Below are 25,726 nucleotides of genomic sequence, written 5' to 3'. Positions count from 1 at the left end.
TATAAAAATTTAAATAAACAAAAAGTACTTATTTTTATATAAAAATACAGCTTCATAAAAACATTCTTTTACTAAGTTAAGAATTCCGGTATAACGTTTTAGTTATAATTTTAAGATTTTTTGTGATTTGAAGTTTTTTATTATTTCGCGATTAAGTTGTGCCAACCACCAACCTGGAAACGACGATTTTTGAGAATTATAAAAAAACGTACTGTATCAACTTTTTTGTAATTGTAAAGGTATATTTACATCTACATATGTGTACATATTTTATGAAGAAAAAAATTATTAAAAATTGTTAAAGAAAAAATTAAATATTTTTCTGGTTATGTGCGATCTACAACATCACTATGCAATTGTTGTTGTTGTTTCAGTGGCATAGAACATTCCTAAAGTAATTGCGAGGAATGGTGCCGAATTGGCAGTTCTTGACCGGATAAAAATCCGGGCCCATTTCGGTTACTTATGCCCGACTGTCGTGGGAACGGACGAAACGAAGATCCTCTACTGATGAGCTGATTTCGGTCTTCCTTCGTGTACTAAAAAACTTGTCTTATTAGTAGATGTTATCAGCTACAATAGAAAAATAATCAAAACTTGACATAAAGGCTGAGAAACTTTAATTTCAACAAATACTTCGGTCTTTTGTGGCCTTTCAAATTCCGATTTTTGAAAAGGTAATAAACTGGCAGTTCACTGTATGAACAAACTATCCATAGAACATGTAAAAATGTGCATAAAATGCGTTTAAAGATAAATAGTGAATGACTACGCTTTAGAAACCTGTAAATCAAAAATTATTTAAGATTCTTCAAAATATCGAAGTTCCAGTAGTAATTTTTAGGGGAATAGCCTATCAGAATATGAGTCAAAAGACGATTTTGTTTAAATTAAGAAACGAAGCATATTGAAAGGATTTTTATTCGAAAATCTGCGAAGTTAGTAATCTCTGATATCATTTAGGAAAGTTTTAATAGCAAATATAATATCTTGAAACTAACACGAGAAAGAGTGTCAATTAAATAAAGTAATTGTACACAATTCGTAGAAAAGTAATAAAAATGAACGAAAAAATAAATGAAAACAAAACACTAATAAATGCAAAAGCAGCAGAAAAGAGTGAATTTCACAGAAAACCAACCACTGCTGAGTGGGCGTAGATTGTCTCAAAATCACTACTCAACCGCAATCGATTTGGCTACCACACATTTTGCAACAAACCAACAACAACAATCATAACAAACAGCTAACAAAAAGCAATAGCAAAAAAAGCAACAACAACAATACCACAAACAACAAACAGCAACCAACAACCAACGCTTTACGGTGTTGCGTTGTCGTTGCAACATCAGCGACCCACCTAATATTTTTTGTCTTCCTCCATTACCGGGCTCTCCCTGGTTATTGCGCTACTTCTGAATTTCTCTTATTTCACTGTTGATGTGCTCTGCCGGCAGCAATGAAGACTCAAGTAAATGCAGAAAATGTACAATGAAAAAGTGTGTAGAAAGAAACGGAGAATGATGTGAAGAACAGTGCGCAAAGCAAATGCACAAAACACTGTGTAAACATATGCTAAACAAAAGACTCAAGCAGCGAACCTGGTGGGCTGCTGCCACACAACTACGCATATATATACTTTTATACCAACACATGCATAAGCCCAAGGCTGTATGTATATGATACACATAAATAGATAATCATAAAAACACACCCGTGTGCGCACATAAATATATTTATTTATATAATTTCCAAATCACATAATCTGTACTCGATAAGTTGCCAGCGTCGACTGGGCTGCCCACTTGCAATTAACGCGCCCAGCCTCACGGGTTGCGCCGACGACATTGACTACCGCCGCGCCAGTTGTGAGCGTTGGCGGCGCTTAAAGGGGGCAACCATTAGCAGACGGCATAACATTATGAGTTGCGTTTTGGTTTTTGTCTCGTGTGATTTCGTACTTGAAAATCGAATATTCGAAATGCAAGTTCAAATGCTGACAACTTCCGCTGGCTACCGGCTATGCGCTCAGGTTGGCGTGCCTGAAATCGCACCCAGTTCGTTAGAGCACAAGGTTCTCATGACTTTAATGAAATAAATGCGAATAATTACTGAACACATTTGAAATATTTAAAGTGAGGTATCGAATTAATAGTTGAGAATAACCAAATTTTGAATAAATATGAAAATTAATTTCTATTACTTAGTTCTCGCAATATTGCCGAGCACACGCACTTACATTCTAGTTTTTCTATTTAAATTGATTTAATGACTATTTTTAGCATTATTTTACTCGAATTCTTGCTGTCCATGCTCTTTGATCTTCCAGCGGTGGCACTGCTTCGGCTTGCACTTTGGTATACGCCAATTATTTTTACGGCGCTTTGCTATAATTCGGAAATCGTGATCCGGAAATTTTATTTTATGATGCCATTCGTTGGTATGGTTTGTTGTTGTTGTTATAATAACACCTTTAAGTAACCTTCATCCCACCAAAAGGCTTTGCTTTGCAGCGGGAAGCATGGGGCGTCAACTGATTGCTTACTGCCCCAAGACACTCTAAATGAAGCGCGGAAGGGTCTGAGCTGCATTGTGGAATAATGCAGCAAAGCACGAGTGTTGCACGAGTACCTTCTACGCAAAGCACTGCAAACATTTAAAAAAGATTTTCGGCAGCGCAGTCTGCAGCAGCGCATTTCGATGTACTTTCCTACCAACATAAAAGCGCTCAGCTCCTCATATTCGACATATTCGATTGTATGCTTGTGAGTACTTTGGCACGATGCAATCCTCGAAATGAGCAGCGTCATTACAATCATCGTGATTATTAACAGCAGCGCTGGAAAGTAGACACATTGGCAAACACAAAGCGAGTGCGCAGCCTTTAGTCTTTCTCCAACGTCCTCTGCCTGTTGCTGTCGCTGCTGCCAACATTGCCCGAGTGGTTGTCGTGATTACCCGCAACATGCCGCGCCACATTATTATCGACAGCATCAATTGCCGTTCCGCCATTGCACAGCGTTTGCGCGCTGGCTGAGAGTGAGGTGCCATCCATACGAATATACTGCCGCCCGCAGCTAAAGCCTGCACCGTAAATGAAGAAACGCGGCAACAAAGTATTGCATGCCGTGTGCCGCCTTCAATTTATCCACTGCAGCGCCGTCTTAATGTTAAGCCTTCAGATGCACACGGCTTGAAGTTGAAAAATTCGTTTTGTGGGAGGCGGTGCAAGAGTCTGCTGAAAAATACTGGTCAGATTTGAACGGTGGCGCCACAAAGTCGCCATGCGCGCTAGCATCAATAGCATGACAGGCGCTGCAGCTGAGCGCATCTTGAACTGCGCAGGCCGCGGAGTTCATGTAAAAGACAATAGATAGTAGATGGCTTGATTAAAGGCGACAAAAGAAAGAAGAAGAGCAGGTGAGGAAAGGTAATGCTTTTGAGCACAAGCTGAAGCTTTGTTGATGAAATCGTTGGTATTTCAAGCATAATAGAAGGTTTATACAGAGTTTTAGTATGAAACATAAACCTAATATTCTCTGAGGTTTTGAAGTCTCAAGCGCCTTCAATTATTGCTGGTCCACTGGTGGTTGGCCCACTTGTTTATCGGCGTTTAACTGATTTAGACGCACAGCGCCGCTTGGCGCCACAATCATTTCGCAAGCTTATCGGTGTGTACCGACCTGTTTCTAACTGCTGACAGCAGGCGAGCTTTTAGCAACAACGTCTGATATGAAATCAGCCAGCGCAGCAGCTTTGTAGCGCCACATAAATGCCAAGCACGTAAGCAGCCTGCGGCGCATAGTGAGCAATAATACAAAAACTAGCAACAACAAAGGCGCTACTGTGCTGGCGGCTCTACAAATAAGTTTGGTTCAGTGTGACAACAAGCGACGCACGTGCTGTCTCATTGGCGTCATCGATGTCTACCACACTTTCTTTAAGCAGGAGTTCATAAAATCGATTTAAAACGTCACTAGACATGAGGCTTTATAAATATGTATATTAGTGATGAAAATATCAGTTTATTATTTATATAATGTTTATCTATGATTATGGTACATAGATGAAGGCAACCGCTGAGATATGAAGGTAGAAATCAGCATGAAAATTAAAAGAGAAATTTCAATATTGATGTGGTTGCCACTTTATTTTGGAAGGGATTCAAAATTTTTTATGAAATATATAAAAAAAAAAGTAAAATTTTATATATATGGAGTTTTTCTTTTCAACTATTTGCTCCCACAGCTATGATAAAGCAGTTAGTAAGCTCATAATTTCTTGTCCGCCAGCGAGCTTCACCGCCTCTTTAGACTCGTTAGCTGCACTCACTATATAATTTAGGTCAACAGATGCCTATCAAAAGAATTTGTCTTTTACTCCTTCAATCAATACAAAAATACCCGCCTCTCTCTGAATCTGGTCGAAAGCTTTGGAACGGCGTAAGCAATCACTTCATGCCCCATTTATATTTCAACTCCTTTGATTGCTTTTATTTGCCACTTATTGAACTATTTCTGCACCGTGGCGCCGCAACAATAAATATAATCTATAAAAACCCAACAACAGCAACAATATATTTAATAGCCATAATAGAATTGAAGCGCGTGTTCGCCATTAAGTAATCGGCCAACTAAAATTGTCACAAAACAGCGACACAACTGAGATAATATGGCCAGAGCTACCGCAATATTAATAGAAGGATCAGTGGTCGTTAACAACAAATACAAGTAAATGAATGCAGCTACAACAAAAATAAATAAAGTATTATGAATTATTTATTGCACGGCGAGCAAAGCTCAAGCGGCTGGCTAAGCGACAGGCGTGCGAGCGTGCGTCCAACCGGTCGTCGAATGGCAATTGGGAAATGCCGTTACAGACATACCTACACACACGCGTGCACAAACACAGACGAGTGTGTATAATAAACTACATTGGATTTCTATTTGATGTCATTAGTTGAGCTGCTGTGTTACTTTCACCGCAACGAACAACGAGCAAGAATTGCAGCAGACACAACCACAATTGCTGTAGCTCACACACATGCACACATATGAATGTAGAGTTGTATTTGTATCTATTTTTCCCCCATTTGGTCGCTTACTGGTGGCGAGCGCACGCGCCAAAGAATGCCCCGAATGCTGCGCGTTTGCATAATGCATATGTATGAGTGTCATATGGAGCGCATATTTGTGTGGCGCATAGCGGGGTACAGCATTGCTTAAGTTGTGGCATGCGCGTGCTGCATAGCAGAATTAAAAATATTTTTTAAACGATTTTAAAAATGTATGATAAATAAGATAATTGCTGGCCAAATTAGGTAATTAACGTTTTTATTTGTGAATATTACAAAAGGCAGCTAGGAATGTAGGATTTCATATCTAAAAAAAAGTTAAAAAAAAATTAATTATAAAAACCAATAAAATTTTATGATAAAAATAAAAATCATTGTATCCCTTCATATATATACATATTTTTTTTTTTGGTATTTTTGCTTTCGTTTTTATTTATTATTTTTTATTATTATTTTTATTATAATTTTTTTATAATTATTATTTTTTATATTTTTAAAATTTTTTTTCCATTATCTATGCATTTAACAATCTCGAAAAGCCCGCATTAATCGCCAGTCACTCCAAGTAAATCTATCAGCCGTCTAATACGTTAGTCACGCCAGCTGACATGCGCTGACAAAACTACCATGAAAAGGCAAAGTACAACACCATAGCGTATAACAACACCAAAGCAAGTAAGAATGTGCTAATAATAGCAACAACTATAACAGCGACAGCGAAAACGTGACAAATTGCGTACCTCGCATATGTATGTATGTGAAGATAAATTGCCGCATAAAATACTGAAAGTAATGCTGTGCTGCACCTTTATATGCCGTTTTAGCAGCAATGCAAATAATTAAATTGGTGAAAAACATATAAAACTTAAGTAATTCACGCACAGCAGTGCAACGCACAGTCACTTAGGAGCACAATGCAAATCGAGTTCGTTGCTTAAGTCTAATGTACGGTGTGACTGTCAAGCTGGCTTGCTGGCCTGTCGCGGCCGCCAATACATTTTCCATTCTGCCACTTTGTGTGCTATTTTCAGCACGCACACACGCGTATATGTGCGTAGTTGGTTTGTGGCGCGTACGCTGCCGGCTACCACATAATGTGGCAACTAACTATTTTGGGTAGAGTCCAAGCGGCGACAAGGCTTGTGCGTACAGTCGAATATATGAGTGAGCTGTACGCACTGTTGTTGCGTATGGCATGGCAAATATATTGTTGTTGCTATTGATTTTATCTTGCTGCCTGCAATAGCTTATAGCATAACATGCCGTAGCAGTACTTTAAAGTTGGTTAAAAAACGCAGTTTTCGAAGGATTTTTTTTCTGCTTTACGCATGTTTTTTTTTGTTTTTGTTTTTTTTTAGTTTTTTGTTTATTACATATCTGAATGCATGTGATGCAGCCTGCTGCATAATTCGTGGGGACACCTTCGTAACTCTTGTTAATCGTTAAGTAAGAGGGCAATCAAGTGGAATTTTGATAAGATCTTAGAGCTATAAAATATAAAATTAGAATAGCTCTTTCTCTATTTGAGTCACTAAGTATCCAGTAATCATCAAATTGTTTTCTAGAAGAAGTAACTCTGGCATACAGCAAAAAAGCTTTTTTTCCCAAGAAAATCTTTCTGCTGCCATTGAGCACAAAAAATTTGTAACAACCTTGTGTTAAACATGTTTCCAACAACGTCCTAGTTTACCAAACCCCACCACGACCACCTACACAACTACACAAATGCACTTTACACTACACAATTCTGCCTCCCACGAACTCAGCGCTCGGCAATGAAAAATTATTGATGATTTGTCTTTTGTGCATAAAGAAAGTGTTTGTCAAACAACTGGCCACTACGCGCATCCTACACCCACTTTCCAGCGCTCCAAGCTGCCAGCTGGAGGTCATTGCGACACAACTACCAACCAAAGTCAAGCGCAGCATTAGTTGTTGTTTCTTGCTGTGGGTGTAAGTGCATTAAGCAACCGAAAATGCGTTTTGCTCGAACCGAAATTAATTTAAATTTTTTATGATTATTGCCTTAACGCTTTATGGCGGTATTTCGAGGAAGCGCCCCAAAGCAGTTGAAAATAAATTTGAAGTTGCAATAAAAGTTGAAAGACAACACTTTTGCGCTTCACACTGTCACTTCCCAGAACTGGTGCACCTGCACTGAATTACTGAGCGTCAAACACTCACGAGCGCTGAAGCGATGAGCACTCTCTGTATGTGTGTGTGTATGCGGCAGAAGTGTGTTAAATGAAATGCAATTAATTTTATTGCCACAAGACCGTTTGCTCGCCTGTAGGTGGGCGCTGTTGTCGCTGCTGCTGCTCTGGCTGCTGTTGCGGTCAAATTTAATTCGTGCTGTTTGGGCGACACAGCGTGAGCAATAACAACAAATGCAGCTACCAACTTTAGCTTTTATGCATAAATTAAAAGTAATTTATTTGTTTTTAGTTTCTTGCGATAATTAAATTAAATTTCGAGTTTTCGATGCAAACACAGAAAGAGCAATGAAACAAGCTTTCGGTTGGGAAGATTTTGCGTTGGCGTTGGTATCACTTAAGAGCGAGTGGGTGTTCGTTACGGGAAATATTTGAATAACTTTTGAAGATTACAGGAAATGTAAGAGTAGAGAAAATTAATTTTCAGTATTTTTTTATCATTAAAAAAAAAAGAACTTTAATTGGCTGTTAGAGATGTTAAGGAAAAATATTATAATTCGAAGATAAGGTTTTATAAAACAATGCTAAGAAGAAAATGATAATTTTCTTAAATGATTAAGTAACATATAGCTCAAAACTTTTAAGAAAATACATTGAAAATTATGTATATTAGGGTGTATCTTTACAATTAAGTGCTCATAATTAGAGAGGTTTTCTTATAGATGTTAACATCAATTTTTAGGAGTACCCTAACATAACATTTTCTATTATTATCCAGTTATTTCCAAGAAAAACCTTCTAAATCAATATTTCGATGAAAAAAATTTGAGAAGCTTCTTAAATTTCCATATTTGCACTTTGGTTATTTTCAATTACTGAAAAAATAAAGCTTCATACTAAAATAGTAATATTTTCTTCAGCATCTAAAAAAGCTTTTGCCTCGGTCTTACATTTATCACCACCAACGGCTTGGACTTTGTCCCCACAAAGACTCAAGCCAGTTATGCTCCCTGAACATATACACACAGCAAAGAGACAGTAGTAGCGAATCTGCCTGCATTCCAGTTGGCTAATCCCGGTCAAACAGGAGTGTCTGCTTACTCGAACATGCAATCGCGCGCCTGAACAAAGTGAAATGCAAAATGCAAAAAAAAAAAAAAATTATAAAAAAGAAAAAAAATTAATTTAAAAAATAAAAATAATAACAAAAAAATCTAAAAATAGCAAATTGCAAAACAAATCATAAAATTGCATTTAGAAAATGCTTTGGATGTCGTTGGGATGATCCAAACGTTGAATCCACCTCTGTTAGTTAGAGCAAATGGCAATCGAGTTCGTTGCTTAAGTCTTTTGCTTTTCTCATAAATTCTGTATAAAGAGCTTTAAGGAACTTATTTTATGGCCACTAGAAATAAGCAAGACCGAAAATATTGGTGTGAGACAGATCTCATGCTTCTCAAAGTACTTTTACTTGTTCCTTAATTCTTTGCCATTTCTCGCTTTGAACTCCCACAGACACACATAGCTTTTGTTTGACTTGCTCTCATTGCGCTTAGCATAAATCAAGCTACGAAATGAGCTTGTCGCTCAGCAGAGCAATGACAAAAGTTGGAGAAGAAAGAAAAGCAAAAACTAATAAGCCTCGCGGACGATAAAGAGCGGATTGTGGAAACGGGCACGGGCTGAGGCGCGGGCAAACAAATTAGCGAACAACAAGTGGGCGCCAGCTTGAAAATGGACAAAGCAAAAACGCTAGCACACACATGTATGCGCTTGAAGTGAAATACTCGGTTGGTGTATCTCATAATTAGCAGCCCACGCATTTTGCGGACTATCGCCGTGTATCCACTATCGAATGCTAATAATAAATATATGCAAGCGCTTGGATGTGCGGCCAGCAATTTGGCGCTTAGCGCGCGCCTTGTCACCTCGTCTCACCTTTAAAGGCCTTTGCTTTAGCTGCTGCGCAGCGCGGAGGCGTTGGCTGGCGCTGTTATCATTAGTCAGCAGCCAGTCAACCTGCTCTAGTCATTAATATTAAAATTTTACACTAGCTGTTTAGCATTTCACAAATGAGTTATTCGGAATTTCGCCCCAGCGCACCAGCTTTTTGTATGTGCTTTGTTGTTGATGTTTTTTTGCGCTTTTCAAAGAAATCAAATCCGTTTGAAATTCGTTAGTCATTTCATTTGTCATTGCAGAATGGAAACGGAAAGCGCGTTAGCGCGTTATCGAGCAGGTGAGCGCATAGTCTGGCTTTAGATGTTGTTGCTGGGTTTTTGGTTTATGTATGCGACGTCCGCTCCGCAAATTAGCATGTAAACAAAAGCTCCAACACACACGCCTATATGGGGCTGTTGATGATGCTCCGCTCACATGCATGTGGGCTGCACGCTGATGGCACACTCTGACCCCCACACCATTCGGCACGCTTGTAGCTTGCGGCATTCCGGTGAACCATTAATTGTTAGGAAATGAATTGAGATGAATTGATGCCAATGCTGCGATTGCGACTGTGGCGGTTTGGTGTGCCATTCATAGATACATATGTATATAAATGCATACTTACATACATACATGCATACATATGTAAATTTAGCTTGCGCTCGCTTATAATAAAGGCATATGCATTTTCAAAATTACTTATGCTTGCATTTCTGTGTGGGAATGTCTGCCCAGCTGTACTCGGTTTTATTGCTTGTTTGTTGTTGCTGTAAATGCCGACATTTTTCCGTTAAATTAATGATTTTTCTTTGTCAATTTTGTTGTGATGCTGCACGAATAACAAAAGCAACTTTGAAGATGGTGGACGCCAAAGGAAATCATTAGCCAGTTGTATGCAGGCAGATGTGGGCCGCATTATCTCTTAGCGCGCACGCACGTGCTATCTTGCCGAAAGGTAGCTGAATGTGTATATATTTGCATATGAATTCGAAGAGATGTTTATTGGAAAAGCGAAACGTCTTGACATTGATAAATTATGAATACTCACGTTTTGCTTTACACAATCTGTATAGCTTGAATAGGGTGTATATCGTCAGTATGTTTGTAGGCAAATTAGCCCGTCAGTAGTTGAGATATGTAACGTCCTTTTCTTCCAAAGAAGCTGTTCGTTTGTTCGAATCGCCGATATCGAGCCAGCATGGCACATGAAATTATTTGTATTTTTATACGCTCACAGCAAAGTTGCTAAAGAGAGTATTATAGTTTTGTTCACATAACGGTTGTTTGTAAGTCCTAAAACTAAAAGAGTCAGATATAGGGTTATATATATCAAAGTGATCAGGGTGACGAGTAGAGTTGAAATCCGAATGTCTGTCTGTCCCTCCGTCCGTCCAAGCTGTAACTTGAGTAAAAATTGAGATATCATGATGAAACTTGGTACACGTATTTCTTGGCTCCATAAGAAGGTTCGAAGATGGGCAAAATCGGCCCACTGCCACGCCCACAAAATGGCGGAAACCGAAAACCTATAAAGTGTCATAAATACGCCATAAATAAAGATATTAAAATGAATTTTGGCACAATATATCGGGCATATTTGGACGTAATTTTTTTGGAAAAGTAGGCGTGGCCCCGCCCCCTACTAACTTTTTTGTACATATCTCGAAAACTACTTTAGCTATGACAACCAAACTATATAGAGACGTTTCTTTTAGGCATTTCCATATACAGTTCAAAAATGGAAGAAATCGGATAATAACCACGCCCACCTCYCATACAAAGGTTATGTTGAAAATCACTAAAAGTGCGTTAACCGACTAACAAAAAACGYCAGAAACACTAAATTTTACGGAAGAAATGTCAGAAGGAAGCTGCATCCAGGCTTTTTTTTTAAATTGAAAATGGGCGTGGCGTCGCCCACTTAAGGACCAAAAACCATATCTCAGGAAGTACTCAACCGATTTCAATAAAATTCGGTATATGATATTTTCTTAACACCCTGATGACATGTACCAAATATGGGTGAAATCGGTTCACAACCACGCCTGAAATCTCGATTATCACTTTATCATGCGAGAGTATAAAATGTTCGGTGACAGCCGAACTTAGCCCTTCCTTACTTGTTGTATTTGTGAAAGGTATCAAGCTTCGCTGCAACTGAAGCTAACGTTTTTTCCGGTGTTTATTTTCTTTTTATATAAATGTGATATTCAGGAACACTGATGAGACCCGCTGGGTTCCTAGAAATTGAAAATTAACTTGAAATTTCTTTTTATGTTCTTTTTCTGCCTCTTTCGGTGTGTGGATTCTGCAAATATATTTTCTTCAAATATTTTAAAAGGCATTTTGTGGCAAACATTTTCAGCATTTTTATGCAATTATTAAAAACAATTATGACTGCGAGCTAACAAAGGCCAATAGAGCTTGAAAGCATGCGACACATATTTTGCGGTTGCAAAAATGTAAAGCAAAAATGATGTGAGCGAGGAAAAAGTCGCAGCCAAGAACACAAAAGAACGAAATGAAAGTTCTTATTGCCGAGAAGCTGTATCAATAATAATAATAATGTAAGCAACAACAACTGGCTTGAGCAATAAAGACAAATAAATTGAAAACAAATAATTTTAAGCAAACAGCAATTTGGGCATAACTGCCAAACCAGCCGTGTCGCTGACTGCCATAAATAACACAACACATACACACGCACACACTCACGCATGCGCACACAGCCCAACATAAAGCACCGTGCAATCAAGTCGATAAACTGCGACAGCGCAAACATTTTAAAAGACACAAAAACGCTGACGTGCCACCGCAGCTTCGGCTTCGTGCTGGAAGAAGTCTGCGAAATATTCCAGCAATAAATGTGAAGAATTCTGTCATTTTGTTGGAATTTCTGCACATAAACCAACATCGACAAAAGCACAAACGCGGACCAAACGCTATGCTGGAGCTGGCCCTTCTTCTCATTGTGCGCCACGTTGGCTTTACAGCTTCGACTACTGGCACTGCTCTTACCGCGGTCGCGTTGTTGCCGAAGGGGCGCAAATCAGGCTGAATGTTAAAAGGCTTCACTGCTGATTGCGCCGGCTCTTTGACTACTGATGTATTCTGACTGTTTGTTTTATTATTATTTTTTTTTTTTTTTGTTACTGCATTATTGCTGTAGTTATGTGAGTGCCGTCGGCAGTTGGCATGCAGACGGCAGATTCTCACGTTGACGGATATTTGAAGGACATATTTGTACGTACGTATATATGTATACATGTACATATGTATGGATGTGTCTTTGTAGGAAGCGCTTGGTGCCTTCTCCAACAATAATTTGCAGTAGCACAGCTTTTAATATTTCTTCTTTCGTAATTTGTTTTTGGCACTTACGTGCACAAGCGCTTCGTAACCCATTTACGGATAATTGACAGCATGTATTCATTTTGCACATACTGTCAATAATTTTTCGTAAGTCCATATTCAGCGCAGAGAACTATGTTTTTTTATTAAAATATTATTTATTTTTTATATAACAAATCCCCCAGCCTTTGAGAAAAATAATATAAAATATTCGCAGAAATATATATTTTCTCTTTTAACACCTTCATTTTTTTTTGTGACACCAATGAACGGCGTAAAAATAGCGATTTCCAAACATTTCGCAGTAAATATCGAAAAATCGCGCACAAATACACTTTTTGCACCTTTTGCGCCAATGAAGCCAGGCGACGATTTATTGCGACTAGAGATATCGAAAAACTTTGCAAAACTGCAATTCTGAATTATCTGCACGTGTGTGTGTGTGCGAGTCACGCTTGCAACACTTTGTGGCAAACGTAATATGCCGCCGCACCTCATTGGCGTTAGTTGTGAACGTGCCGCAATGCACAAAACGACGACGAATTGACATCAGCGGTATGCGAGTCAGAAGTGGCACACAAAAGGCACTAATTGAGCGATAATTTTTTGCTCAATTACATGCATACATGCGCTTGTAAGTGGATATGTGTGTCCATTATTGTGTATGTTGGAAAATTTCGCTTGAAATGTTAAATAAAATAAAATAAAATTTTTTAGGGTCACCCTAACAAATGTATATATATATATAAAAAACTTTTAATTATTTTCCCTTAGATGCGTTGACAATATTGTATGAAAGAAATTAAATTCCGTTAAAAATATTTAGGCCCTCCCTAACGCATGTACATATATAACCAAAAAACATTCTTCTTAGATGATGAAAATATGGTTCGAAATTGATTGAAATAAAATATATATATATACCCTTTTTCATATATATGTATGTATGTATGTATGTATATAACCACAAAAATTTTAATCTTTTTCCTAAAATAAATTATTTTAAAAAATTTGGACCACCGTAATGCATGTATAAATAACCAAAATGTTTAAAATTTCTTTCCTTTGATTAGCGAATACATATATCGTCTGAAATGAATTAAATTACTTTAAAATACTTAGGTCCTCCCTAATGCATGTATATATTATACATAACCAAGCACCACTCTTTCTTAGATGATGAAAATATCGTTCGAAATTGATTGAAATAAAATATATATATCTACCCTACTGCATGTATAAATAACCAAAATGTTTAAAATTTCTTTCCTTTGATTAGCGAATACATATATCGTCTGCAAGGAATTAAATTATTTAAAAAAAAAGGCCCTCCCTAATACATTTTTTAATTTTCTTTCTTTTTCTTTTCTTAGATGATGAAATATTTTTAGAAATTATTTTAATAAATAAATAARAAATATATGCACCCTAATGTACATATGTATAGCAAAAAAACTTTAACTTTCTTTCCTTAGATACAGTGAAAAGATTGTCTAACAAAATTTTTAATTTTATTTTCTTAGACTATGAAAATAGTGTTTGAAATTAATTTAATTAATAAATATAAAATAGATCCACCCTAATGCATGTATAACCAAAAATTAAATTTTATCGTCTGAAATAAATTTAAAAAAAATTCCCCCACCCTAATGTACATATAACCTCTACTTTTGAAAATTAGTTAAGGAAAATTCTGTTGCTAATTAAGTCTAGCACAACTGCAACTTGAGACACTTTTTGTCACTACAAGACTATAATGCATATACACACAAACACACACATACGCAAATCTGTGAGCAACACTGTTTGATTTGGTGCATCTGCATGCTGCTCTCTGATTTTTGTGTGCGCCTTTATGATGCACTTAACAGCTAATGAAGCACATAAATGCGTCAGTTGTAAGGCCATTTCTGAGACAACTTCTTTACAATAGGCAAACAAGCACGAAGAAGAGGAAAAGAACGATGCCGTACAAATTTTAATTTACGCTGCGCCAGTACCTTGCCACACACCGCAGCCAGCTCAGCTATTATACGCCGCACATACCAACTTTGCACTGCGCTCAGCGTCACAGCTGTGTCTTCAAGCCTTATCGCCGTCAATTTATCTCGAATGTATTCCTTTTGTTCCAGCACAGCGAACTCTACCCACAGGGTTGCATATGTACTACCTACCTATACATACGCGCGCAGATCATCTCCGTGTAGCAATCGTTTTCATCTTACGCTTTATCCAAAGTTGCTGCCTTCTTTATATGCTCTCATATGGTATATGTGATTTTTTATTGTTTGCCGCCATTAAAAATATAAAAATTTGATTTACAACATTTTTTCCACACACAAGCCATTGGTCACTCTAACGCCGTGAATTAATGCGTGCCACGCCTGTTGCGCCGAACAAGCATACACGTTTGTAGATTGTCTTCTCCACGCCTCATCGCAGCTAATCTTGATGCATCAGCGAAGCTGTGACCTTTAAAATGGTCAGTCATAAGCGTCACTCGCCTACAAGCGCTAGGCAAATAACTACCGGCTACGCTGACAGAGCATCAGAACATTATGAATATCTATTATAAAGTGTAAAAAACAAAGATCTCATAGCTAGCTGGTTCTCGAAGTTATTTGCTCCAACGCGAAAGGGGGGAAACAAGTATTTAATTTTTGACAGGCAGCACGAGAAAAATAGAAATGAAGGTTATAATTAAATATAAAAATGCCCGCGGTTGGTACATGCGCGCTCGCGCTTTTCTTCGCTTGTTCGGGCATTTTGTTAGAAACAAAAGACTTAAGCGACGAACGCGCGTTCATTTTGTAGCACAAAAGCGAGCTAAGAATCCAAGCTATGCTGGCGCAGCCATTCGCCAGTGGTCAACAGGCACACACACACACACTAGCACACATAAATACACGGTACATGTTGTTTTGTTTGCTTGTTGCGCTGTTGTTGTTTGTTTTTTCCTTGCGACGTCAAACACTTCAGCCAAGCATTCGAGCCGTCTGTCGGCCAAGCAGCGACTCAGGCGACTGGCACTCGATCGTGCTGATTGATGACCGACAAGATTCGAATGTTAGTTCACTTCGCTTCGCTTTGACTCGTTTCTCGCTTTTCCTTCTATAATTTTTCGATTCTTTTATTATTATTTTTTTATTATTTTTTTTTTATTTTTGACACAAAAACATTATAAACGCTTGTCTGTGGATATTTCCATGGCTGTGTGTGCCTACTAGTTTATGTACTGTTGCGTGTGTCTGCGTGTGTGTGCGGTTTTATTTGCTTACCTCGCCTGCGGTCACAGCCTGCTCGCCGCGTCCCATCGCCTTTTCGAGCGTTTGTTTGCTTTTGACGTGCAAATTAATGCTTTTCAAAAAGAAATCACAACTATTTTAATAACAGCGCATGCAAATAACCGCACACACACACACGCAAGTTTTATAGGCATGCTTTTTCAAACCACATGTGCCAGTCACACATTCGCGGCACATTGCTCGGCTTGTCGTGGAAAGCTTTGCCAGCCGTCTAACAAGTATTCACTTACATAAGTATTTTATTGCACACAATTGTACGCGTATGTATTTTCACTTAAATCTTGCTGATACGCGACAGCAAACCAGCGTTAGAGCCGCTACGTCGAGCCACAGCCGGTGGAGGCACACAGGCAATTAGCGCGGTTGCCACGGAGGAAAAGCTCAGATTTCGATTGCTGTGGCATTCCACAGCTGATAACACGCAAATCACGGTATACGGATATAGCCGTACAATAACAACAATGACATTGATTGGTATCTGTGGAATTCACCAGAAACTTTCTAAAGCATTTGCAAGTCATTTCGCTAACATGCACACATACAAATTTACATCTATAAAAAGAAGCGATGAGTTGGCAAATTCATGAAGAGGCTATGGAAATCTGCTTGTCGATATGCACGTACATGTCAAACTCAATAAAAAAGAGTTTAAAAACTCCGGTTTGGCTTTCATTGGAGTGAAAGGTGTTCTCCTGCATTTTAGACAAATTTTATTAAATATTTCCAAAGCCAACTTTTTACTTGAATCGTGTTTTTAAACAAATTTTTAAATAAGTATTTGAACACCTATTACATTTTTGAGTTTTTGCGACATCTAATACTCAATAATTTAGTAGAAAATCGTTATCCAAATCTTCTTTATCTGTCTTCTATCCAAATATTATCATCTCCTAACTCATCAATCAGTGAGAAGCTGACATTTAAGTATTTCTGCCACAACTGGCTTGTGTAAAACCATTTTCCACTGCATATGCCACAACAGCAACATCCGCGGCTGCAAAACAAATCTTCACAATAGTCTCTTGCAATACTGCACGTTCGCTACCAACAAAGCAGCGCATCTTCCCAACACCCCACTCAAATTTGTATGCTAAGTTTCCCTCCTTCACTTCAAACCCAATCGCCTCAGCCAGTTACCAGCAGCAGCAACACTAACAACAACGGCCAGTTACTTAAATTACAGTATGCCAACAATAATTTGCGCAGCCATTGTTGTTGTACCATAACTTTGGTGTTTTATGTTTCACTTCTTGTTTGTTGTCTCGAAAGCGATTACCCCCCTGCACCCGCGTTGTATGAAGCCGGTTTGTAGAGTTAGCTTAGCCGCACAGTTCTCGGTTTCAACAGCTGTATATGAATGTGTATAAATTTGTTGTTGCCGTTTGTTTTGTTCATTGTTGTTGCGTTCTTTTCATGTTTCTCTTCATTTTGGCTTATTTGCACTTTATTGCCTCGTTCAGGTGTGAGTTCTTTTCGCTGTTTTGCTGTTGTTATTGCGGTTGTTTGTTGCCTTTCGTGGAATCGTCTCAGTTATCGTTTGCTGGCTGTTAACTATTTTGCTGCTGGCTTTTGGAATTCGCCGTTTTCATAAACCTTTCGAAAGTTCTTTATTTTACTTTTGTAGCGACTAAATGTTGTTGCTGTTTTATGTTTTTGGCGACAGTCAACCATTTAGTAGATCTAGTTGTTAGTTTTATAGTTGCTGAAAACGTTTATACTTTAGTTATTTCCGGGTTCCTTAATGCTTTGGTTCTTTCTGTTCTATATGGTTCCGTCGATTATTTAGCTTTGAGTAATTTAGGAAACTTAATAGATTTAGGCCTATAAATAAATAAACATTTTTAAATTTATTTTATTATAATAATGCTTTTCAACCTTGGTAGACCAAGCATATCCATCGAGAATTTTTCGAAACAAACCACTTTATAATAAAAATCATTAAGTATAGATAAAATAGATAGATAATGATATTGAGGTAATGCACCGCGACCTAGGGTCTATTGTGCCCTCTCCTATATCACATGACCTCCCAGAGCCGCAGCAGCCTGAATAGTTCCAGGAGTTTGTCGGGCGCTAGTGAGGTGATGTGATTCCTGCTGATGTAGACAGAATCCAGGGCCTTGAGTCTTTTTGCACAGATTGCTGTGCAATCTAGGATTAGGTGTGCCTTAAGTATATAAGCTTTTCAGACAGTATCCTTTTAGCTGAATTGAATGCAACCCAATAAAATGAGCAATTTTCTGAAATTAGTGAGCTGTCTGTAGGTTTTATTAGCCAGTCGTTGGTGTGAAACTTAGATTTTATCAGAGACACACACCTTTCGATAAGAAAAAGTTCAACAAAAATTAATTATTTTTCAATTATCAAAGAATTAATAAAAACAACAACTCTTAGCCTTCTAATTAGTATATAATCTTAGAAGACATAGAAACCTTTGATATTTACAAGAAATAACATCGAAAATCACACGACCAGAGAACCAGCATGAAAATATCAAGCTATTCTCACTTATTGCAACATGAAAATACTCTCATTCAGCGCCATAACCAAATTCCTCTGCACGCCACTACTTAAACGCCAAACTTAGAATTACCATTTACCGTTAGAAGTGCTTGCACTTTAAAGCCATGAATCTCAACATGGCATATTGGCTCGCTGCCACCTGAAAAGTTAAAACATATAGCTGGCCATTTACTAAAAACACAGCACAACAAGCAGAACAATAACAACTGAAGCACTAAATAGCGTCGCGCAGCTCGTGTTGGCGTGCACATGACGCTGCTTGTGGCTTGGTGTGGTGACGTAGTCGTTGCCAACGTAGTCGTCGTCGACGCTAAACGGAGCGTGAATGCGGAGCTTATGACGCATTAGCTTGACGCGCTAGCTGCTCAGCTCTAAGTGGCTCAGAACATGCGGCGAACTGTGAGCTGCCATATTGTATGCAGCGCTCAATGCTCAAATGCTCGCCGCGTTCCAAGTAATCCGCTGTACAAACTTGGCTAACCAGTTGGTGCGCGCTGCGCTCTGTCTCTCCACTGCACGCTGTCATAAAGCGCACAAAATGTTGAAGTGTTTGTATGCGTGTGTGTGTTGGACTAACAACTGTGCTCTTTAATATTTAGTACTAAAAAGTAAATTATTATATTATAATAGTCTCACCACAGCAGCACGTTGGCGCCTGCAAACGCTTGTCTCAGACAAATAAGTCTACTTATGTAACTAAACTATGACGTAGGATTGTGCTTTGTCTTAAACTAGCGCGATTCTTTATTTTTATATATGTAAGCATATTAATTTTATTTATTTGGAAATTATGAACATACACATACAAATGTGTCAGTGGTGGTGACCGGCGATAGTGTTGTTGCCTGTTTTATTTACCCTGCAGCGCCTAATATGGGCATAGCTTGTCTAACAATAGTTGATCTTCGACTTGGACAACTTTGTTGGCAATTATATGTGAATGCATGAGCACTTTTGTAATAAACTACAAATATATGTTTTAATTCGCATTCGCTTCTGAGGAAACGCTCGCGCCAAATAAGGCATTTTCCAGCGTTTATTTTTGCATGCTTTTCCTTTTCAACGTTTACCAAAATTGTTTTCTCAGTCAGCTGCTTCAGCGTGTATGAAAAACTGAAGCTTATTTTTATACATTAATAAGACAATTATTTTATCTAAATTCATCTATGACGCATGCCTGGCTTTTTAGTTTGCAAAAATATATATTAAATAACAAATTTGTTCCTCGTTTTATTTGCAGTTTGCATTGGCACGAAGTCCCGTTTGTCTGTGCCTTCGAATCGTGAACATCATTACCGAAATTTACGCGATCGCTACAACAATTGCACCTATGTGGATGGCAATTTGGAGTTGACCTGGTTGCAGGAACCCGATATGGATCTGAGCTTTTTGGAGAACATTCGCGAAGTGACCGGCTACATACTCATCAGTCATGTGGACATACAAACTGTCGTATTTCCAAGGTAATTTGCACAACAATCATTTATGCAATTTTCGACGCACAAGTATTAGTCTACCCACACAGTAGCAAACAAAAAAAAAAAACAAATTGTTCGAGCCATGCCTTTTTAGCTCTCAAATACTAACCATGTTTCAAGTAGTAAAGCTACTTCAATTCACACCAATATCTCGCATTTCACTTCATTTCACTTATTCCAGACTACAAATCATCCGTGGCCGCACTTTGTTCAATCTCAATGTGCAAGATCAACAATATGCCCTGTTCACTGCCTACTCGAAAATGTTCACACTTGAAATGCCTGCACTCAGAGACATACTACAAGGCTCTGTGGGTTTCTTCAATAACTTCAATTTGTGTCACATCAAATTGATCGAATGGAAGGAGATCATCTCGGGTGAGTAGCGACGCTCCGGCGTCTCATACAATTCTAACACACACAAATAATATTGCGCTTTTTTTCAAATTAGGTCCCGATGATCGCTTCACCTATGTGTATAACTTTACGCCACCGGAGCGTCAGTGTCCCAAGTGTCACGAGTCGTGCGAGCGCGGTTGCTGGGGCGAAGGTCCCAACAATTGTCAGAAGTTCAGCAAGATAAATTGTTCGCCACAATGCGCGCAAGGTCGGTGCTTCGGCTCACGTCCGCGCGAGTGCTGCCATCTTTTCTGTGCCGGCGGTTGTACGGGCCCCACACAGCGTGAATGTATTGCTTGTAAGAATTTCTACGATGATGGTGTTTGCAAGGAAGAATGTCCACCTATGCAGAAGTATAATCCTACCAATTATTTGTGGGAGATGAATCCGGAAGGTAAATATGCTTATGGTGCGACCTGTGTGAAGGAATGTCCCGAACATTTGCTGAAGGATAATGGTGCATGTGTGCGTAGTTGTCCGGCAGAGAAGATGGCTAGGGATGGTGAGTGTGTGCCATGTAATGGCCCTTGTCCCAAGACATGTCCCGGCACACCGGCGCTACATTCGGGCAATATTGACACATATAAAGGTTGTACAGTGATCGAAGGTTCAGTACGTGTTTTGGATCAGACCTTCTTTGGCTATCAGCACATTTACTCCAATAACTCGTTTGGTCCACGCTTCATTGCCATGCATCCAGATCGTTTGGAGGTGTTCTCCACAGTAAAAGAAATTACTGGCTATTTGGATATTGAAGGTGCACATCCGGCTTTCAAAAACCTTTCATACTTCCGTAATTTGGAGGTGATACATGGACGTCAGTTAATGGAGAGCTACTTTGCTTCCTTATCGATTGTGCGTTCTTCTCTGGAAAGTTTGGAGCTGCGCAGTTTGAAGCGCATCAACTCTGGCGCCGTGGTTATCCAGCAGAATGACAACATTTGTTTTGTTAGCGACATCGATTGGCAGAAGGTGCAAAAGTCGGTGGACCATGGTGTAGTGATCGCACGGAATCGCAACGAAACCGAATGCAGTAAGTTGAGAAACTCCATCGCGGCTTTGGCTGTTTGCTATCTAAATATTTGTGTGTAATCCAACGCTTTTACTTCTTTTCTATAGAATCGGAGGGCCTTGTATGCTCGGATCAATGCAACAAGTCTGGCTGCTGGGGTAAAGGTCCCGACCAGTGTCTGGAATGCAAGAACTTCGCCTTCAATGGCACCTGCATCGCCGATTGCCATAATATAACAAAGTAAGTCCGCAAATCGCAATACCCAATTGGTCAAACCTTACTTATATTGTGTTTATTTTTCTCGCAAAGCGCTTATCAATTCGACAACAAGACCTGCAAAGAGTGTCACCCCGAGTGTCGCACTTGTTCGGGTCCAGGCGCCGACCACTGCGAAGAGTGTGTGCATGTACGCGATGAGAAACGTTGCGTCACAGTGTGCCCGGACAAAAAATACTCCGATTATGGCATTTGTCGTACTTGTCATGAAACTTGTGAGGGTTGCACGGGACCTAAGGACACAATCGGACCGGGCGGTTGCAAAACATGTAATCTCGCCATCATCAACAGTGATACGACAGTCGAACGTTGTTTGCTTAAGAACGACAAATGTCCGGATGGTTATTATTGGGAATATGTGAATCCCCAAGAACAAGGCAATCTGAAACCATTGGCCGGCAAAGCAATTTGCCGCAAATGTCATCCACGTTGTGAGCTCTGCAATGGCTACGGTTTCCATGAGCAGGTGTGCTCGAAATGCGCCGGTTACAAGCGCGGCGAGCAATGTGAGGACGAATGCCCTCCCGATCATTATGCTGATGAAACCCGTCGTGAGTGCTTCGAATGTCACCCCGAATGCAAGGGTTGCACCGGACCAAGCGCGGAGGATTGCATCGCTTGCCGCAGCTTCAAAGTCTTTGGTTTTGGCGATCCCAATGATAACACAACCATCTTTAACTGCACCTCTAAATGTCCAGCCGAGTATCCATATGTGATTTATCAGTCCACTGATATTGGCACATATTGCTCGGAAGTACCTGGTAAAGGCACTAAACTCACCGCCGGCGTCGACAGCTATATCTTCATCATCGTAGCGTTCATTGTGTTTGTGGTTATGTTTTGCATGTGCATCGTCTGTTATGTCTGTCGTCAGCGCACTAAAGCCGAGAAGGAGGCGGTAAAAATGACACGTGTGCTTAGTGGTTGTGAAGACGCCGAACCGCTGCGACCATCGAATATCTCACCGAATCTATCGAAATTGAGAATCGTCAAGGATGCGGAGTTACGCAAAGGCGGAGTGCTTGGCATGGGCGCATTTGGTCGTGTGTTCAAGGGTGTTTGGGTGCCGGAGGGCGAGAATGTCAAAATACCTGTGGCCATCAAAGAGCTGCTAAAGGCTTCTGGCGCCGAATCCAGCGAAGAATTTCTACGCGAGGCCTATATCATGGCATCGGTTGAACATCCCAATCTGCTAAAGTTACTCGCTGTTTGCATGACGTCACAAATGATGCTGATCACACAGCTTATGCCACTCGGCTGTCTGCTCGATTATGTGCGCAACAATCGCGACAAGATTGGTTCTAAGGCATTGCTTAACTGGTCCACACAAATTGCAAAGGGTATGTCGTACTTGGAGGAGAAGCGACTGGTGCATCGCGATCTTGCAGCACGTAATGTGCTGGTACAAACGCCTTCTATTGTGAAGATCACCGATTTTGGCTTGGCAAAACTGCTTAGCAGTGACTCGAATGAGTACAAAGCGGCTGGCGGTAAGATGCCCATCAAGTGGCTGGCACTGGAGTGCATCAGACATCGTGTCTTCACCAGCAAGTCGGATGTTTGGGCTTTTGGCGTAACCATTTGGGAACTATTGACTTTTGGACAGCGTCCACATGAGAATATACCTGCCAAAGATATACCCGATCTCATCGAAGTTGGTCTGAAATTAGAGCAACCCGCCATTTGTTCGCTCGATATCTATTGCACATTGCTATCCTGTTGGCATTTGGACGCCGAAATGCGTCCATCATTCAAACAGCTGGTGAATGTATTTTCTGAATTTGCACGCGACCCCGGTCGTTATTTGGTCATACCAGGTGACAAATTTACTCGCCTACCCGCCTATACAAGTCAAGATGAGAAGGATCTAATCAGAAAGTTGGCGCCCACAACTGAAGGCCCAGAAGCTATGGTCGAGGCAGAGGACTACTTACAACCAAAGGTGGCGCCCGGGCCCAGTGGTACGGAAGACACGGATGAGGTGCCTAAACTTAATCGTTACTGCAAAGATCCGATGAATAAGAACTCATCGTCTGGTGGTGACGATGAGACCGACTCGAACGCGCGTGAAGTTGGTGTCGGCAACTTGCGACTCGATCTCCCGGTCGACGAGGATGACTATCTTATGCCCACCTGTCAGTCCACCACGCCCAATGGTACAACCGGCAGCAACAACAACACCATCAAAGCAAATGGCCATCCCAACGGTGGTATGGTTATTGGCGGTGGCGGTTACATGGATCTAATCGGTGTGCCCGCAAGCGTTGATAACCCCGAATACCTGCTCAACCCGCAAGCGCTGAGCGTCGACGACGCGCCCATACCCACGCAAACGATCGGCATACCAGTGCTGATGAACCGCAACGGCGGCAACACCGTGCTGACCGGTGGCAATGGCAGCGTGTTAAGCGGCCACCATCACGCACACCACACGCCCACATCGGCGGCGGCAGCTGCGGCGGCGGCGAACACCATAGCCGCTCTAACTGCAATGCACGACATGAATGTGGCAGCCATGGTGGCGGGCAATGGCGGCTCGGAGCCGACCAGCTCGGACCATGAGTACTACAACGACACGCAGCGTGAGTTGCAGCCACTGCATCGCAGCGAGACGCGCGTCTAACCGACAGTGCGTCCGTTGGCCGTCGGTGACTCAGATGTAGCCAAAGCGAATGCGGCACGCCTACAAAGCGAACGGTGGGATGGTCGATGGTGAAGGTAGAGGTAGAGGGAAGCAGAAAAAGACTGCAACACTGCCGACGTGAACTTAACTTGCCACAAGAACTTGCAACGTGCCTCATTTACATACATACATACAACATGCGAGTATGTATGTGTGCCACTACGTAACGTAACTGTAAATACATATTTAAGCAAACACAAAGCGAATGCAGCGAAATCGAGCGACTTTCGAACGCAGCAAAAGCCGCACACACGAAACGAAGCAAAACAAACAGACAAACTAATCATAGCCCACACTACAAATACAATACATACAAATGCCACTTAAAGTCACATACGTAACGGCCTAGGTGCCGTGTATGGACATAGCCCAAGCAAATCCGCTTTTAGCATTAGGCAATTAGCCTTTAACTTACGTACATACATGTATAATCCGTAGTTGATATATAGTACCTAAATTGTTGTTGTATACTGTAGTACTTACCGTTTAAAGCGTGACCAATTGTAAATCTTCAACCAACAGTGCATTTGACTTGAACGAGGATCGGCGTGGCTCGGCAGCGGTTGCCCGCTAAACGCTTGGTGTGTAAAAATTTCAGAAACCGGCTGACCGCCGCTGATCTTCAAGCAAATTAGTTTGTAGCGCATAAGTTAGGCTTTTAAAATAGCTTAGGTTTCGATATATTATTAAAATGATTTATTTTTAAGTAAATTTCGGTTTTATTCATAACCACCTGTGATAACGTAAATTAAGTACGAATACGAAAAAAGGAAAATAAAAAAAAAAATTAGAAAAAAAGAAAAGAGAAACAACACAAATGTACATAAAATAATGAACAAAATGAACAAAAACTTAACAAAATGGCAACAACAACAACAATTACTAATATACATATGTATATATTTATTAAGAAAATTTTTACAAAATACTAACAATAATTATGCAACTTTCGCGTAACGGTAAAAATTAAATTTTTTAAACAAAAAAATTTTTTAAACAAAAAAAACTTATTTATTATTGGCATTCACCACAAATTTTGACAAACCGGTGTTTTATAAGCATATTTTTGAGGGCCTTTTGACACTCGAGTCGAACAATTAATTGTAAAATTTAATTATTTTTTTATTGTTAATAATTATTTTGAGATTGTGAATGTATAATGTTTGCGTAGCGGATTTGTTAAACAATGATCATGAAGCATATATTATTGTAACAATTTTTGTTTGTTAGAATTTTATACTAACTGTACACCTGCTAAGTCTTTGGTATTGACTATGAGTGAGATGTCAGTTTATATTTGAATTTTAATGCTGAAAACAACAATAAAATAACAACAACAACAATTGCAAAAAGTTAGTAAAATAAAAAGGTATTTTATGCTGCTTTGATTTAAATTTTGCTAAAAACACTAAAAATAAAAAATTTATAACTTTCTGGAATTTAGTATTGAAAAAATTAAAAAAAATTTAAATTTTAAACAGCAAAATTTTAGAATTCGTTTTCGTAAAATTAAAAAAATTAACTTAAT

General features: G+C 39.6%; 1 protein-coding gene across 1 annotated transcript in view; it reads left to right on the top strand.

The window, feature by feature from the left end:
* Positions 1-24,482, top strand: part of LOC108967688 (epidermal growth factor receptor) — a 37,726-nt gene extending 13,244 nt beyond the window's left edge. The window contains exons 2-6 of the mRNA XM_018931269.1: positions 19,591-19,813; positions 20,010-20,206; positions 20,280-21,260; positions 21,347-21,479; positions 21,549-24,482. Coding sequence (XP_018786814.1) covers positions 19,591-19,813; positions 20,010-20,206; positions 20,280-21,260; positions 21,347-21,479; positions 21,549-24,138 — 4,124 coding nt within the window. The 3' untranslated portion in view covers positions 24,139-24,482. The remainder of the gene's footprint in view (positions 1-19,590; positions 19,814-20,009; positions 20,207-20,279; positions 21,261-21,346; positions 21,480-21,548) is intronic.
* The last annotated feature ends 1,244 nt before the right edge of the window (positions 24,483-25,726 follow it).

The sequence above is a fragment of the Bactrocera latifrons genome, unplaced genomic scaffold (genome assembly GCF_001853355.1).
Source record: "Bactrocera latifrons isolate USDA-ARS-PBARC rearing strain unplaced genomic scaffold, ASM185335v1 scaffold_195, whole genome shotgun sequence".
Taxonomy (NCBI): Eukaryota; Metazoa; Arthropoda; class Insecta; order Diptera; family Tephritidae; genus Bactrocera; species Bactrocera latifrons.
This window is presented reverse-complemented; position numbering and strand designations above follow the sequence as displayed.